The sequence below is a fragment of the Plasmodium gonderi genome, assembly GCF_002157705.1.
Source record: "Plasmodium gonderi DNA, contig: Chr05, whole genome shotgun sequence".
Taxonomy (NCBI): Eukaryota; Apicomplexa; class Aconoidasida; order Haemosporida; family Plasmodiidae; genus Plasmodium; species Plasmodium gonderi.
Window position 1 is genome coordinate 603,342 of NW_021628930.1, and position 18,793 is coordinate 622,134.

Genomic DNA, 18,793 nt, shown 5'->3' on the forward strand with positions numbered 1-18,793 from the left:
TTTTTTTCCTTTGGTGTGTGGAATTCAGCTTTGTGAAAGTAGACCATGTAAGTGTGAACTTATGAACTGTGCTTCATTCGTTTGCATTTACAAACATATGCACTTACACACACACACACACACATAAACGCAGGGACTCATCTCCCAGCTCTTTGTCGAATTTGTTCCTTTTTTGATTATACACATATACATAAAAAAAACACACGAGTTTCATCTTCATGCAGCACAATCATACATGATATTGTCCACAAGATTGTGTGCTTAACTTTTATTTCACGTTCTGCTTACTTTTCGTGATTTTTTTTTTTTTTTTTTCTTTTAAACATTTCTTGTTCCCTTAGCTTTTTTTTTTTTTTCAACATCAATTTGATTCTTTTTTTTTATTATTTTATTTTATTATTTTTTTTTTTTTTTGTTGCACGAGTTGAATTAGAACTTCGTGGGAAATACTTTTTCTTTTTTTATTGTTCATTAACGTGTTGTATACATTTCGTATGAATTCACTTTCCAAGAGCAGACAAGAGAGAATAGACACGACCCAATGTGTGTCTTTTCTCAGACTTCAGCTTTCACCCATCTACCTTTACATCTGCATCGTCACTCTAGATACATGTACAAAGAACAACTGATTGAGTGCACATGCCCGTAGTAAATTTTGATGTCTTATGAAGTTTTGCCTTGAGGAAAAACACACGCCTTAGTGTGCATAAAAAAGTATTGATCTGATGAAAAAAATACCAAAAAAAATACCAAAAAAATAACAATAAAAATAATAATAAAAATAAAAGATAAATTCCATCCCCTCAAAATTATAAACATACCTGGAGGCGTGGTTTTATGTCCACCCTATAATCTTCCCCTTACTTTTTCGCCCTTTTATAGCTCATTATTTTTTTTCATTTCATTTATTTCATTTCATTTACTTCATTTATTTCATTTCATTTACTTCATTTCACTTCATTTCATTTACTTCATTTCACTTACTTCATTTCATTTACTTCATTTCACTTATTTCATTTCACTTACTTCATTTATTTCATTTCACTTACTTCATTTCACTTATTTCATTTCATTTACTTCATTTCACTTATTTCATTTCACTTACTTCATTTCATTTACTTCATTTCATTTATTTCATTTCACTTATTTCATTTCACTTCATTTCATTTATTTCATTTCACTTATTTCATTTCACTTCATTTCATTTATTTCATTTCACTTACTCCCTCCTTGTTGCATGCTTGATTTCGCTGCAACTTTTTAAACAATAATTAAATACAAAGACATAGAATGTCGTATGATTCTTCTAAATTCTTTTTCAGATGCATGATTCTATATATTTTTTTAGATATGTAATTCGACTTATATATGACATCGTCGCTAGCACTTACGCAAGTACGTGCATACAACTTTAAATTTTCGTGCTTTCTTTTTTGCACCCTCTACTCATTGTTCATGCAGTTTTTGCGAATTGAGTTATTCTGCATACTGCATCGACGTAGTTTATTTTGCATACTGCACCGACGTAGTTTATTTTGCATACTGCACCGACGTAGTTTATTTTGCATACTGCACCGGCGTAGTTTATTCTTCATACTGCACCGGCGTAGTTTATTCTTCATACTGCGCCGACGTAGTTTATTCTTCATACTGCACCGACGTAGTTTATTCTTCATACTGCACCGGCGTAGTTTATTTTTTAAAAAAGGCTAGTCTTCATAGGGGAAAACAATGTACCCGGCATCACAAGCCCATCGAAGTTACCCCTCCTTGTGCATGCTTTTTCGATATATTTTTTTTTTTTTTTTTTTTTTGTCTTTCACTAGTTCCATCTTTTGAATAATAATAATAATAACAGACTCAAGAGAAGGAAGAGTAGCGCAAAAATTCTCTCACAGAACATTATCTGTCGAAAACACTCGACTTCTCGTCTGAATAAATGTGCACATCCAATAACTTTCCCTTCTTGGCTAATGTTACAATCTTTTTACAAAAATTTTGTGCAGAAGGTGAATATCTAGACAGCTGATGTTAGCACCGTTAGCTATTTCAGTTTACTTTTGCTAATTCAATTCTGCGTATTAATTTTTTTTCTTTTTAAAGTATCTTTCTCTACCTTGTTTTAAACAACATCAGGCAGAGTCCCTTTAAATTTGTAGATAGAAAAGTAGTTGTCACGTTATTTTTTTTTTCTTTTTTTTCTTTTTTACACCCATTTCATGTTTTTCCTCTTATGAGGAATACATACGCATAGAATGTTCGTCTATACATATTATAAACACATCTTAATATATGCATATTTTACACATACCGATTGATACACACATTGAGATGCTCCATTCCATATTAGTTTTATTTTTTCTCATTTGAGGAATGTTTATCATATAGTGTAATTCTATCAAGTGTCTCTTTTTTTTTTTTTTTAAATTTCTCAATTTAGATGCAGTTTGTACATAGCCATTGATAGTACTCATCATTTTAGAAAATAAAAAAATAAAAAAAAAGAAAAGAAAAATACATAGTATAGAATAATAGCGAGTAACGTAGAAGTATAGCAGCTTAGAAGTGGACTAAGTAAAAGCATAGCAAGTAGACGCATAGCACTGTTTCATTTTTCCCTCAAGTGCTCCTACTACCTCATCCATCTCTCTTTGAAGTCTCTAAGTTACTGTTCTCCCCCCACCCCATCCCCTCTAGAGAAACAAAATTCTTGTCTTTGAATCCATTGCTTTGCATCTAAATTTGATTTTTCCATTTTGTTCATCTCTACCCAGTAGTTTGTAAAACCTCAAGGAAAGAAAAAAGAAAAACTCGTTCAGGTAATTGGCAAAACAAAAATGGATGACCACTTGGGGGATAGTCTCTTTAACAGTTACATTTTGAATACAAGTAGAAGCATAGATGGAATTAGAAATGTAAGAAGTGAAATAGATATGAGAAGTGTAGGAAGTGTAAGTAATGGATCCATAGAACTAAATAGAAGCAGCAGCTCGTGTACGAGCTACAGCAGTGGTAGTATGAGAAGCATGCTCTGTAGTGAATCTGGAGGGGAAATGAACGACAAACAGAATCACACGGTTAAAAGCGTAAATGAAATGGACAGCAAAAGTGCTACAGGAATTGAACCCGTACGCGAAAAGGATTCCTTAGATGTAGCAGGGGTTATGGGTAAAGAAGTTGTCAAAAAAATGGCATCTAAAGAGGGGAAAGTTGGAGGAGCAGCAGTTGGAGGAAGGGGTGCCGTGCAGAATGACACACCTGCCAAGAGACGCACCAATCTGTTGTGCTCAATCAATCCAGTGTTGGAAAACACAAGCGATATAGAGAGGTTTGTGAGGGAACAAAAAGAGTTTATGGCTTTTTTAAATTCAATGGATGCAGTTGCTCTTCGAGATTCTAAGAGTTGGTGTATGAACAAGAGCTTGAATGGCAATGATAGTGAAAAGGATACAACTGTCGATGAGGATAACAAAACGGACGATGAGTTGGAAGAAACGGGTTCTAAGTTGGAAGAAGAGGGTTCTAAGTTGGAAGAAGCGGGTTCTAAGTTGGAAGAAGCGGGTTCTAAGTTGGAAGAAGCGGGTTCTAAGTTGGAAGAAACGGGTTCTAAGTTGGAAGATACGGGTTCTAAGTTGGAAGAAGCGAGTGCTAAATTGGAAGAAGCATGTGCTGAGAAGGCTAGTCATACAGGAGATGCATTAAATGATGATAAGCATTTCGAAGTAGAATCATTTGATGGAATTAACTGGGAATATGAATCAATGGAAAAAATGGTTACTGCTAAGGATGAAGGGGTGAGTGTGATGGGTGACGGGGTGAGTGCGATGGGTGATCGGGTATGTGATAAAAAGGGAGAGAAAGACATGAACAATTTAGAGGTTACATCCAATCTGAACAGCAACATATTATTTTCGTGCAATGTGGATGAAAGCAAAATAGACGGAAAAAACGGAAAAAACGGAAAAAACGGAAAAAACGGCAAAAATAGCAAAAATAGCAAAAACAGCGAAAACAGCAAGAACAGCAAGAACAGCCACTGCAATGACAGTAATGAATTCAGTTCATGTGATGAATTCGGGGAAGTGTTCTCAAAGGAAGATGAGATAGAATTAAAAGAACTGTGTAATGGATCAGAACAGAAAGATTTGTTAAGCAGATTAGTGAATATGAAAAGAGCAGTTGATGAATTTGTATTAAAAAATCAAATAAGAAAATTCCCGGCAAATTGGGCTAGCATAAGGAGAAGAAAAAGAAAAGTAAAATACAGATTTGAAAAAGATAAAGCAGGAATTTTTGATTTCGTCATGGCATGTACTTCAGAGTATAATGGTTTTAAAAGATGCTGGAACGTTGGATTGACATTTATAAATATAACTGTGTTGGATATGAAGATGAGTTACCATTTTAAATGTGCAAAACATGATGAATGTGTAGGAGATGCGTATGTTGTTTTGGAAAAGGATACAGGTAATGTAGAAATAAGAATTAAAGGAGATATATGCATAGATTTTCACGAATTAATTGAAGAAAGAGAAAAAAGTAAATTGAATAGATATAAATGGGAGTTTTTAGATTTATGTAATAATGTAGACGCTGGTAAAGAGAGAGTTGTTGCAATGGGATACAAATATTTGAATAGTAGTATTACTGGTAGAAGATATGTACGAAATTTTATCTGCATCTTAAACTCGCATTGTAATAGTAGAATTCGTGTTGTTCGAGATCGGGATACAGGAAAAACTTGGCTAGAATTAACGGGTTCTAATCATGAAGAACATTGCCCATACTATGTCACAGCAGGTAATGGAAATCCTTTTAAAAATGATAAAACAAGAAGTCTTTATGATTGTATACAAATAGAAGCAAATGATAATGTTATGTCTAATGATCAAAATACTGTCAGCATTTATGATAATGCAAATTTAAAAAATAGCTATTTTGAAAATTTTGGAAAAAAATTGCGCAATCATGATCCATTTAGTGGTGTCAACTATGGCTTAGAAGATAATGACAAGAACGATGATAACAAGACGAATGCGAGAGAAGTTAGCATTTCTAATTCCTCCAAGGGAGATTCTTCCAGAGCCCCAAATGGAACTAATGGTGCAATCCAAAATAGAAAAGGTGATACAGACAAGAAAAATGCTACAATCAGTGGAAATCCATACGGAAGCATTGTGAAATACACACGCTCAAGAAGAGAGATAGCTAAGAAGATGCTAGAAGATAAAAAAAAAACTGAAATGGATCAGCGTTGTCAAAATATGCATATACTCACTGAAATAGGGAAATATAAAAATTCAGCTTATGCATCTGCACACGTTACTTTGAGGAGGGCCATGTGGTACAACAAAGAAAACATGACAGGGGAATACAGTGGAAAAGTTATTGCTGGTGATAGCGAGTTAGACTACACAGGAACTAGTTCACATCCGTTACCGCTGTCCGAAAGGGAGAGTATTAAGGATGATTTTTCTGTCACGAGCGATATGTTTCCCACTCGTCAGTACTCGAAGGCTGAGGAAGTGTCAGAAGATGAGTGGGGAAAGAAGAAAAAGAGATGTAACGATGGAGGTAGTGGTGGTTGTAGTGGTGGTTGTAGCGGTGGACGTAGCGATGGAGGAAATGACAGAGATCGTAAGAAAACAAGAGTAATTAATATAGGCCAAATCCCAGAAGAAGAAGCCGTAAATCTGTGTAAAGGAGTAGAAGGTTACAAGCACCCAGATGGTGCACCGACAAAGCTAATAAATGCTAATAATGCACCAAAAAAAGAGGAAAAAATGATGAACCAAGCTTTTGAAGGGTTAATACATAATGGAAATATGGAAGAGAAAGAAAATAAATTCGATAGACAGACAAGAGATGTACCTATTGGTGCACAGATGCATATGGATGGAGGCATGAGAATGCATATGAACAAAGGGATAGGAAATGTATCCCCTTTATATTTAGGACAAGATCATTCTGCCCATAATGAAGATCTGATAAGTATTCTTTCAAATTTACACAACAATTTAATAAGAAATGCATTGATCCCCAAAAATTCATGTGTTGATCAGAATATAAGAAGCATGAATAACTCGATCGGGGTTCCTGGTAAAGTAACTGTTGGTGGTACAGTTGGAATTGGAAATATGAATAATTATCAGTGGATGAATAATAAGGAGAAAAACAATCCCTCGTTTGGAACTAAGCAAGATAACTTGGATATTAACAGAATGGATGGATCTGCTGGATCTAATATGAATGTAGGAGACATCAACAGAGGAAATTTGGTAAACACTTCAAATTTGAACATGGTACCTTCTCACCATATGAATGAAATAAGCATGTATCAAAACGAGAATCAAAATGTCATGTACAATTTGGAGAGGAACGAACTGGTGACAAATCCGAATACACAAATGGGAATGTTCAATAATTTCAGCAATGTGAAAAACGTAGACATAGGTGCAGTGTTCCAAGGTGACACAAGTGCACCTCATACAGGTATACCTCATACAGGTACACATCATGCAGGCACACATCATGCAGGAACAGATCATAGTGGAATCATAAATAACAGAATGATCCAACCATGCAACATAGACATGCAAAAAAATCAATTTCAAAGCAGAACAAATGAAATGATATTTCAGAACACATTTTCTAAAAACGCACTTGCTTCTATGAATTATCTGAATAAACAAAATACAAATTTTAAAGAATTTCCACAAAGGAATGTAGTAAATGATTATTTCAGGAATAATTGTGGGTCTACAACTATGAGCAGAAGTAACACATGCGCAACTATATTGAATGGGTCTAATGCTGGAGAACGGATGAGCTATGTAGGTAGAAAATCCATAAGACATAATAGTACTTGTATTCCAGGGGAAAATTCCGTTTCCATTACTGCATCTCGTGAAAGATTGTACAGAAACAATTGCTTCCCCGTGAGCAGATGCAATGAAATTGGAAATGACTCTAACGCAGGTAGAAACATACCATGGAATGTGCACCGTTTAAGCAATTTACCCGCTGCATCTATTCAGGTTAAGGGGAGCGGGAGAATCAGCAAAAAGGGCAGCAACGATGAAAGAAATGAAGATAGAAACGGTGTCAGAAATGAAGATAGCAAAAAGGACAGCAACGTCAACAAGCATGATGGTCTCAACCATGCTGAGCAATCCAGGGATAACTACATTAACTCCAAGGAGTACAACAATATGATGCCCAAATATGAAAGAGAAAATTACCATCGACATGTGAACAATGCTAATATTAATGAAATGTATGAAAGGAATGATTCATGTACTGATTTGAGCGAACAAAAGGATGAAAACATGCATGATGATGAGGTGGTATATCAAAAGGGGCTAGAAAGGAAAAGAAAATACATCAATAATTACAATACACAAGGGGAAAATAATTTGATAAATACATTCTCTCATGATTATATAAGCATATCCAGTTTTTCGAGAAACAATGAAAATAATACAACATTCCCTTCTTCACCAGCTGTGAAATGTGCAAAGATGCATCATCCATTCAATAATGATGGTGATACTTCTTTAAATGTAGGTAATGTGGTAGCGAATGGAATGGGAATTGTACCAGAGATCAACATTTCCAATATGTCTGAAAATCCCATCAACTTTGCAGATTGTGAATCATATGAAAAACAGACCAATTTGTTAAACAGCTTCAACAATACGAGTATGCAAAATGTGAATGGTAACAATTGTCTCAACAACTTTATCCCTATTCCTCAGCACGACACAAATACATCGAGAGACCCGATATATAACAGTAGTTCAAATGATGCATTTGGAATGAGTCACAACGTGTCAAGTTCACAACAGGAGATGGGAGAGTATGAAATGAGCACTAATCAAATCATGGAAGACGGGAAATTTATGAACAACTTAAATATGATTCCGCACGAAGATCCCCCGTTGAATTGTATGGCAGTTCCCAACCGGGTAGAATTTCCCAACCGAGTGGAATTTCCCAACCGAGTGGAATTTCCCAACCGAGTGGAATTTCCCAACCGAATGGAATTTCCCAACCGAATGGAATTTCCCAACTTGATGATGGAACAGCAGGAAAATGCAAACAGAGAGACAAATGTATCAAACGAGTCTAACACCGATCAGATGAATTACTACAACTATGACTTCGAAACTGATGAATACACACAACAAACTGGTGGAATAGAATTTATGATGAGGAATTATAATGCACCTTTAAATAACAGTAGTGGAAATATGAATGTAAATAATGTTTCTAATGATATGAACAATTTTTACGTGGGAAATAATTGTACATATAATTATTCAAATGCAGTAGACAATAGGAATAATTGCACACAAAACAAATCATTTAACATGCCCATGCAGATTTTTAATGTAGAAAATCCCATGTCACAACAAAACAATATACTGAATAATCATCACAATTTAAACCCCAATGAAAATGATATTAACCCTAACAACACTGTCAACAGTGGCTTATGCAATAATGGAATAATCTTCCATGGAGATATGCGTAATGATTTTCAAAATGACATGACCTTTTCATACAATAATGCAAACAATAATAATCATTACTATGAGAACAATTATCACAGCAATGGTTTTCCTGTAAATGCGGCCAATGGCAATGTCATCCCATATGAAATGAACGATGGTATCAATGAGGATCAAAACGACCAAGGAGATTTTTACAATCAAAATTGTTAGATCGTTCTGCTTGTCTCATCGAGCTATTTTTTAGAACATACCTCGTTCGAAATGCAAAAAAGAAAAGAAAGCGCATGAAAGGAAATAAAGAACGAAGGAAAATACTGGAGCGGCAATAAAGAACGAAGGAAAACACTGGAGCGGCAATAAAGAACGAAGGAAAACACTGGAGCGGCAATAAAGAACGAAGGAAAACACTGGAGCGGCAATAAAGAACGAAGGAAAACACTGGAGCGGCAATAAAGAAAGAAGGAAAACACTGGAGTGGCAATAAAGAAAGAAGAAAAACACTTGAACGGCAATAAAGAAAGAAGGAAAAAGTGCAGAACATAACAATACACCTATGTATCAATTCTTAAGACATATATACATGTCCATAATTCGTGTAAACTTATTGCTATACCACATCATTTGCGTTTCTAAATATATACACATGAATATACACACGTATGCATAAAGGTACACCAAATTAACACGTCCCAGTTAGTGCACATAGCGCACAAATTGATATTCCCCCCAAATTAAAACCCTGAGTTCTTGACATTTTTGAAAAGGCGCTCTTAGGTGCGTGTGCACGTCCTTGATTACATCACGTTTGATTGTGTCACGTTTGATTACGTCACGTTTGATTACGTCACGTTTGATTGCGTCACGTTTGATTGTGTCACGTTTGATTGCGTCACGTTTGATTGCGTCACGTTTGATTGTGTCACGTTTTATTATATCATCTTTTATTACACTGAAGTTTCGCATGCACCTACATAAGACATTTACAATAATTCGATACATAAACGTGCATGTTTTTTTTTTTTTTTTTTTTTTTTTATATACCTCATTGTATACTGATGAAAACATTAATTAAATGTGTCTGATGATTTTAACTCGATTATGCCTTAAGATATATTTTATATTGCTAAGCAATTTTTCTCGTTTCATAATTTTTCTCATTTTGTAGTCTTTCTCACTTGGTAGCTTTTCTCCTTATCCGGATAAGCTCTCAGCACGCAACATTCCGCCTTGTTTACTTTTCCTTTTGTTCTTTTATGCGTAGCTTTTTGATTTCATACGTACATATGGTTTCGTCCCTTTACTTAAACATTGATGTTTTCATGTTTATAACTATTGCTGTGGAGAGAGTACATAACATAAATATAAACCCCTCAGTTGTAGTTAATACATTTCATTTTTTTATCGTCGTACACCTTTGCCAAGACACAGTTGAACCAAAATAAATATATGTACAAGTAGGTTTCACTTAGGAAAGCTTTGATTCATATCAAAACATCGCTTGCATTTAGCAAAGAAGTTTAAAGTGATCATTTTATTTTCCTCTTTTTTTTTTTTTTTTTTATATTTTTTTTTATAGAAGAAGGCTACCTTCATGCATGTATTTCTACTTGCCGTGTTCATATTGCTACACATTTAATTCATGTATTTATATAACACTTGTAAGCGCAGGATATGGAAGAAAATTTCCCACAATTGTTTCGACGTTGTTAGTACATAAGCAACCGATTTGGATCATTCTACTTGATAGTAGTTTTTTTTTTTTTTTTTTTTTTTTTTCAAGATTAGTACAAACCATATAACACCTTGCCGTTCAGGTAAAATACTATTTTCCATTAAAATAAGAAAAGATCGCTCGATGAAATACAATAACACGCCTGTACGTACATGTGTGCATTGTGTAAAATTACAAGATAGTAATATATGTCTACGTTTTAAATAAAACTTCTTTGAGGAACACATGAAGAAATTGTTCTTTGCATCATATCCTATAACAGGGAAACAAAATAAAATGAAATAAAATAATATAAAGAAAAATAGTTAATGGTCGTAGGTGGCACATTTGCAGCTGGGGCTGTGTGTGAAATGGCAAATGAAATACATGTCACACATTTACCAGTGCATTTTGGGGTAGCTCATGGATGATAGGACATATGAGTTGATTGACTGGGTTTGGGCAAAGTTTCATTTCATTCGTAATTGAAAGGGTGTTAATTTTTTTTGGTTCAGTAAAATATGATGTATTTTCTCTCAGTGCTTTTTTTTTTTTTTTTTTTTTTTTTTTTTTTCTTTTTCGCTATTTTCTCCTTATCTCGATTTCCACTAGTCGGTGCACGACCACGTGGTCATCACGTATGCTGTCATGGATATGTAAATATATTCACCTATGTATACACATGTATGTATGTATGTATATATATGTGTTAGTGTGTACTATGGTTATTACCATTGTTATGTGGTGAGTTTTATATAAATTTGGGATGACGAACCTCTTTTGATAAAGTACAGTGATTCGCAGAATATAAATTTTTTTTTTTTTTTTTTTTTTTTTTATGTACTTCTCCATATGAGGTAAGAGAAGTCTTGGGATCTAAGCATAACCACACGAAACAGATATATAATTTGTTCATTAAGAGAAAAAGCAGAATGATTGACTTTTAAGAAAAAAAAAAGAAAAAAAAAAAAAAAGAACATGATATAAATAAGCCTTGTTAAAATGATGACCTCATCATAGTAACAAGTTCTAGTCGTTCTGGTACCAAGAGAAAGGGAAAAAAAAAAAAAAAAAAAAAAAAAAAATTCGTTCCTTGTGTGAACAGCATAATATAAATTCTACTTTGTTACAACAATGAAGACGAAATAATGTTCGTCAATTTAGTGAAGTAAAACGTTTGAAAATTTTGAAAAAAAATAAAGAACCTTGGGTGCATATGTCATATGGAAGAGAAAAGTGGGCTGTTATTTTGACACCATAGGGTGGGTGGTAAGAACTCTCTCTCTCTCTCTCTCTCTCTCTATATATATATATATATATATATATATATATACATATACATGTACAGATGTAAATATATATCTATAAATGTAAGTATAAGTATGAGCATAATTATAAGCACATATATAAGCATAATTATAATAATAAGGAACTTTTTTTTTAGCTTTTCCCTTTCACGAGTTAATGCTTCTTATTCTTTTATATGTGGTGAGGCACAACACTTAAATCTATACATGCCGTTGTGGAATTTTTAGTGCCTTCTCGTCAAGTTGAAAAAAGAAAAAAAAAAAAAAAATCGAAATTGACTTTTCTTTCTCTTTTACCCAAAATAATTGCGATTTAATAAGAACAGAACACTTTTTTTTTTTTTTTTTTTTCATTCTTTTGCACTGGTTTTTCTGAACTCGTTCTCCTACATTGGTTCTTCTACTTTTCTACATTCGTTCTACTACATTGGTTCTTCTATATTCGTCCCTTTTTTTTTTTTTTTTTTTTTTTTTTATTTTGCCATGCGCATACCGCTCGTTTGATTACACCCATTTTATATGTATATTTATGTTTATTTTTTATACTTATTCCGTCCTCATGCTTCACGGGCTTTATTTTATTTTTTTTTATTTTTTTTTTTTTTTTTGGGCTTCTTCATTTTTTAGTTTTTAAAAATTTATGATTTTGTAGTAATGTAGCCCTTTTGTGGTAAAAATGGTAGGTACCATATTTTTTATGAAGCCACTTTTTTGTTTTTTTTTTTTAATACATATATATATATATATTTTCTCCCCTTTCCCTGGTGAGAGGTATTATTTATGGCCTTATATGAATATGGCACAGAAGGAACTTTTTAAAAAGTTTTGAAGTATAAGAAATAATAATAAGTCTTTGAACTTCTTTCTTTTTTTATCATGTAACGTGGAATATAATTGGCAGTGATATGTTTTCTCAATTTTTAAAAGTTTTAATTTTTTGCTATCCTTCCCAAGCATATACTTTTCTTCATATATATGTATATTCACGTATATATACATTTTTAAGACGTCTATGCGAAAAAAGAAAAAAAAAAAGAGGGATAATTTTAAGTAAATTTCTTTACCCTTTTTTTTACCCTTTTTTTTAAGCTTTTTTTTTTTTTTTTTTATAAAAGACCAGAAGATCATAATAGAATTTTGGGTAGGGGAGGAAAAAAAAAAAAAAAAAAAAAAAAAAAAAACAATCACACACATATTCATCCCTTCCATTTATGAAGAAATTTTAAGGGAGATTCAGCGAAAGAAAATAAAAACTTGCCATTTAGAGAATAGTTCTTAATGACTGTTAAATGAAAAAGTGTGTCATTACAACATCGTCTCGTGGAAGCATGCACAGACATGGTTGAAAAATTTGCACAAATTTTTGTAGCATTTTTGGAAGAATATTATATTCGCATGAAACCTTTGAAGAGAATGGGTTTGTCTTCCTGATTAACTACCTTTTATATGCATACTCCCGTGCACACTTTTCATACATGCATAAACAAACACACACACATAAACGAACACAAACCTCGTGTATGCATACACAACACATACACAAACACAAACCTCGTGCATGCATACACAACACATAAGCGTGGTGGAAAATAATCAAACGTAGGAGAAACACGGCTCATCCCCTGGGTAAGTACTTATTGAACATAAAATAATGAAACATGAATTTTTAAAAGTAAATTGGTACAGAAGGGGGAGGGATCTGCACACATTTCCATTGGAAAAATATAAAAGCATTGACATGAATGGATTAATATCAAAATCAATGTTCAGAAAAAAATTGGTTACGATATGCAGACCTTTGAAGACTCAACAAAAGAATGAAAATTCAACGACGACCATACCGAATGAAAGGAATTCATGTAGTGGGCCTCCATCCAACAGTAATCATATGCAAAGCATGTTTATGTATATGGAGAAAGTAGGAAAAGAGATAGATGAGCACATTCGTAGAAGGAAATACAAAAGTGCAGTTGGAGGGTTGAATATTCCAACAAAGGAGAATATTTATAATAAGAAAGAATTTATGGGAAGAGAGTATATATCTCAAAGAGGTATATATACACGGAATGGAATGAAATATGGATATAGAAGAAGACCATTTATCATACATTCACGAAATAGAAACAGGGAATCACAAATAAATGACATAATGTTTTTAGTACAAAAGAATGAAAGAGATATAATTTTTTTCAAATATCTATTTTTAATTAAGTTGATAATTTTATTAAGTGTAGTTTTTGGTTTTATGCATCTATTTTCAGGAGATTCCATAAATAAGTACATATCCAAAAGAATTGAAAAGGTACTAGATGAAATTAAGAATTCATCGAAGGCACAAAATAATATGAAAGATATTATAAATGAGTTGTTATACACTGTAGTTAATGAAGAAAAAAATAAAATGATAACTTCAAAATTTTTCATTGATGTAATGCAAAACTCAAAAAATGAAATGGGAAAGATATTCACAGAAATGTTAGAAACAGAATATGTAAAAAACAATTTAAGAAAAAATTTCGTAGATATAGCTAATTACTTATGTAATAATAAAGATGTACAAAAAAAAGTTTATCATCTCTTATCAGAATCCATACATTTACCTATAGCAATTAACACATCAGAAAAATGGATCAATGCTTTATTTAAATCTGAAAGTGTAACAAAGAATGTTAGAGATGTCATATACAAAGAAATTTTCAGCAATGATGAAATGATAAATAATTCCATTATATACATGCAGAATGTTCTTTTCAACACTTTGCAAGATAAAAATACAAAAGAATTGACAAAACTTTTTTTTGCGTCCGTCTTTTCAAATCCAGAATTTCAGCAACAAATTTCTGGAAATGTATGGAAAATTTTTAAATTAGCTCTATCTCCAAAATGGATGTCATATGAGGATGGTGATCAGCAGGAAGGGGTAAGAAAGGACAGACACCCTATCCACATCAAAATAGACAATAACGAGTCATGCAACTTAACACACACGAACACGGGTGACAAAAATTCCATTGAACATCTGCAGAACTTATCAGTAGACAATCCTTTAGATGTCAACAAAAAGCAGATCACCACTATTAGTTGTGATGTGTGTACAAGTGCTGGGCCGGCAGGAGGCATCCATCACCACGTGAGCGGTTACGATGTGAGCGGTTACGATGTGAGCGGTTACGATGTGAGCGGTTACGATGTGAGCGGTTATGACATGAACAGTTATGATGTGAGCAGTAATGACAGCTGTGATCTCGTGGAATCATCCAAACTGTACGAACATAAGGAACTAGATGGGGAAGTGGATGAGCAGGGATTCCTGCCTCTCAGGGTTAACAGGAAAAATGAGCAAAATGGAAGAAAATCTCGAATGCTGCAGATGGAGCTAACGATGCAAGGGGAGACTAGTGCAAGACCCCAGACGAGAGACCTTCCTGTAGAGAGAAACACAAATCAGACATATAGATCTCATGATGAAATGCAGAAAGAAATGAAACACGTTATTAATATGTTTGAGTGCATAGGCGAGGAAGAGAAAAAAAATGATTTTGCTTTAAATGAAAAGGGACAGCTTGGAACTGAACACTACTTTAGCATAAGTTCATATTCAAAAAAAAAGGAGAACGGTAATGACTATGATGATTCTTATGACATGGAAAAGTTGAAAAGTTTACTTTTCTATTATCATCCATACATTTGTGAAAGGGCAAGAACTAAGTTTATCATTCCTATGATTAAACTTCAAAATGTTAAAGATATGGCAAATAATATGGGAAGTTTTTATTTTATAAATATATTCCTACGGAACATTAACAATGATTTTGATAAAATTGCATCTCCCACGTCGATAGCACAGGAAAAACACAATGTACCAATCCAGAGGAAGAAATCATCACCATCATCACATCAACGTGGTATTGCTGTAAGATTAAAATTGTTCTTTATTGATGCTTATGTTTTTTATTATCAAAAATATTACTTTTACTATTATTATGTGGAAAAATTTAAGGACGTCCTTCGAAGGGCCTTGGGTGTCAAGTTCTTTTGATTCGCATCTGCCTTGCCCCCTCCACATGCCTGCGTACATGAGCAAAATACATGCATGTACCTACGTAAGTATCCACATAAGTATCCACATAAGTGTCCACATAAGTATCCACATAAGTGTCCACATAAGTACCCGCGTCACGTACCCATGTATGTTTTTTTTTTTTTTTTTTTTTTTGTTTTTCCCATGCTTACATCACGTGCACATGCAGAACGAACCTATTTCCCCACGCAAAAAGAATCCAAAATTTCGTTTAAAATTTGAGTCTTGTTGAACCCACCAATGATACCATTGAGCGATTTTACAGCTAGTTTTATTTCCTCCGCAATAATGTCAAAAGTTAAGAGACGTCTATTCTTTTTTATATAAAGCAAATGTTTCAGTGCCCGCTTCAAATATGTCTTATGTCGTTCAAATGGAAAAAACTGAGAATAGGTATTTTCTCCTCCTTCGCACTGATTCTCATCATAAATTCCACGTTCATTTCTGCATTTTGCATTTTCCACTGGATTTTCTCCCCCATGTGATGTCAGCACCACTTTGTTAACATATCTCAAAAGATTATCAATGTTATGTCCTTCCTTAGATGATATGAAAAAATATTTTGGACAAATATTTTCATGAATCTTTCTCAAACTGGGTTCTTCTTTCATATTCATGTAAAGTATCTTCCTAATTTTACTACTTATTTTTGGATATGTATAATCAGAGGTTAGATCGCACTTGTTAATGCATACGATAAAATGAGGTTCTGTCTTTTGCTTCCTCTTGTGATGTTTTTTTTCTCGCATTGTTTTATTCAAAATGGAGATAACACTTCGCAATTCGTCTTGGTATTTTCTTATATTCAGGATGATTAACACACATTTGCATTTCTTCAAATATTTGAGGGTTTTTTTTATGCCAATTCGTTCCAATTTTTTATGTGTGTTTTTATGATGCTTTGAATTTCGTTTTCCTTCGCGTCCCCCGGGGTCACGCTCCTCCATTTTCTGCCCTCTCTCACCACGTCTAATATCACGTCCTATATCACGTCCTATATCACTTCTGATGTCACGTCCTATATCACTTCCGACCCCACTTCCGACCCCACTTCCGACCCCACTTCCGACCCCACTTCCGACCCCACTTCCGACCCCACTTCCGACCCCACTTCCGACCCCACTTCCGATCCCACTTCCGATCCCACTTGTGAGCATCCCCGCTGAATCGCAGAAATTGTAGGCATTGCCCTCCACGTTCACGGTCTTCTGCACAACGTCGATAGTACTTCCTCTAATTTTTGTTACAATGGAAACATCCGTACCACAAATGTAATTCATAAGAGTACTTTTCCCAGAATTTACATGCCCAAAGAGAAGAATATTCACAGGGTTGTCTATATCTTCAACATTTGGTTTCTTTAGAATTGTCTTAATATTTGAAATTGATTGATTTACATTTTCTTTGATAAATCTGTTGATATCAGTTCTTTCCTCCTTTGACGTTATATGTTCATCTTCCAAATCAATCTTCACTTGTGTATATAATAAAAGTTTCCTTATATTATTTCGTAGTGTCAAGTAAACATTCTTTGCATATCCATTTAAATAATTCAATGCAATTTTTTTTTGTGTTTTTTTTTTGCACAAAAGTAATTCTTTTAGTCCTTCTATTTGTAATAAATTCATTTTATTATTTAGAAAGGCTCGTCTTGTAAATTCTCCTTTCTTACTCATTCTTATTTTAAAAAAATTATTTCTATCATGCAATTGGTCAAAAATTTCTTCTGAACGTGTGCAGGCAAATTTTTCCTTCTTATTCATTTCAGAGTAACATTTTTCTTTTTCTTTTTTTACTATATTGTTAAAAAGCTCATTTAAATTCTCAATTTCTTTCATAATTTCATTAACTATTAGAGGTGACCCATGGCAATAAATTTCCACAACATCTTCACCTGTGTATGATTTGGGACCTTTAAAAAATGTATACATAATCTTGTCAATCAATTCGTTACAACTGTTGTATAACTCCCCGTTATATAATTTCCTTTCCTCGAAATTTTTCCTTACCTTTATGACTTCACTTAAGCTATATTCTGTTTTTTTTTTTTTTTTTTTTTTTTTTTTTCTCTCCCTTTTTTTATTTGCTTCGCTTTCTTCTGACAGGGTGTATGATGTGCAGGTTCCTCTATTCTTTTCTGTCTTTCGGTGCTCATCTAAATTTATGTCTCCCTCGTCACACAAATTTATGTCGCCCTTCCATAAGAGAACCTCTAAAATTATTCTGCTCAGAGGACCTGACATTCTGATTACTGCTATCGCGCTGACATCTCTTCCAGAACTAAGTGCATAAATAGTTTCTCCTTCGCTAAGTATTTTTTTCAGATATTCCTCCTCCTCCTCCTCTTCCCTCATAGGGATAATTCCATTAACAGAGTCATGAGCCCGATGAATCATTTGGACCTGAACGTTGCCACAGGATTGACAATTATTGTTCTTATCATGATTTCCTCCTGCATTTTCTATAGTCCATTGTGAAGGAGAGTTCAAAAATATATTATCATTCCTTCCATGATGAGAAAAGTCTGTCAAATTATTAAAGAACAAATTTTTTATTTTTCTATAAACATGCTGATATTTTCTTTTTTCCCCTAGCCCAAGGTTGCCATTTTGATAACTGAAAAAATCCTTCTTCGAGATAATATAAAGAACAATTTTGTTTCGTTTTCTTTTTTTTACACTTTTATAACAAATGAAAAGATAAGCCATAAATATGCATTTTATGAGTATGGGGAGAATTTTACGCATGGGGATTTAGCTAGCACACATACATATACACATTCACAAAAAAAAAAAAAAAAAAAAAAAAGGAGAAAGAGGTCGTGGGGGAGGTTTCCCCGAGGTATTTTCTCTCTCACATCTCAGTGAGCTCTAGTGTCCCTATAGATCTTGTTGTTGTTGATTTGTTACAATGCTGAAACGTTCGTATATTGAAATGACTATGCAAGGGCTTAGGATAAGTTTTCTTCCCATACCTTTTTCCCGCTGTAAAACGTTGGTAAAAAGAGTCACAAAAAAAAAAAAAAAAAAAAAAAATTCAAAAATAGAATATATCGGTAAATAAAAAAAATTATTGCCGCTCAGGTGAAAAATGTTCCAAATTGGGAGAAAAAAAAAAAAAAAAATTCAAGATAAAATAAATGAGTGAACAAAATGAGTGAACAAAATGAGTGAACAAA

At 33.5% G+C, this 18,793-nt stretch overlaps 3 protein-coding genes across 3 annotated transcripts; 2 read left to right on the top strand and 1 right to left on the bottom strand.

The window, feature by feature from the left end:
- Positions 1 to 2,837: 2,837 nt before the first annotated feature.
- Positions 2,838 to 8,726, top strand: PGO_051440 (hypothetical protein; the record flags this gene model as incomplete). Its single annotated transcript, XM_028686522.1, has 1 exon — positions 2,838 to 8,726. The coding sequence occupies one exon, from the start codon at positions 2,838 to 2,840 to the stop codon at positions 8,724 to 8,726; it is 5,889 nt and encodes a 1,962-aa protein (XP_028542323.1).
- A 4,459-nt stretch (positions 8,727 to 13,185) lies between these two features.
- PGO_051450 (hypothetical protein, conserved) lies at positions 13,186 to 15,573 on the top strand (the record flags this gene model as incomplete). Its single annotated transcript, XM_028686523.1, has 1 exon — positions 13,186 to 15,573. One exon carries the CDS (start codon positions 13,186 to 13,188, stop codon positions 15,571 to 15,573), a length of 2,388 nt encoding a protein of 795 aa, XP_028542324.1.
- A 218-nt stretch (positions 15,574 to 15,791) lies between these two features.
- On the bottom strand, positions 15,792 to 18,362 carry PGO_051460 (tRNA modification GTPase trmE; the record flags this gene model as incomplete). Its single annotated transcript, XM_028686524.1, has 1 exon — positions 15,792 to 18,362. One exon carries the CDS (start codon positions 18,360 to 18,362, stop codon positions 15,792 to 15,794), a length of 2,571 nt encoding a protein of 856 aa, XP_028542325.1.
- Between the last annotated feature and the right edge of the window lie 431 nt (positions 18,363 to 18,793).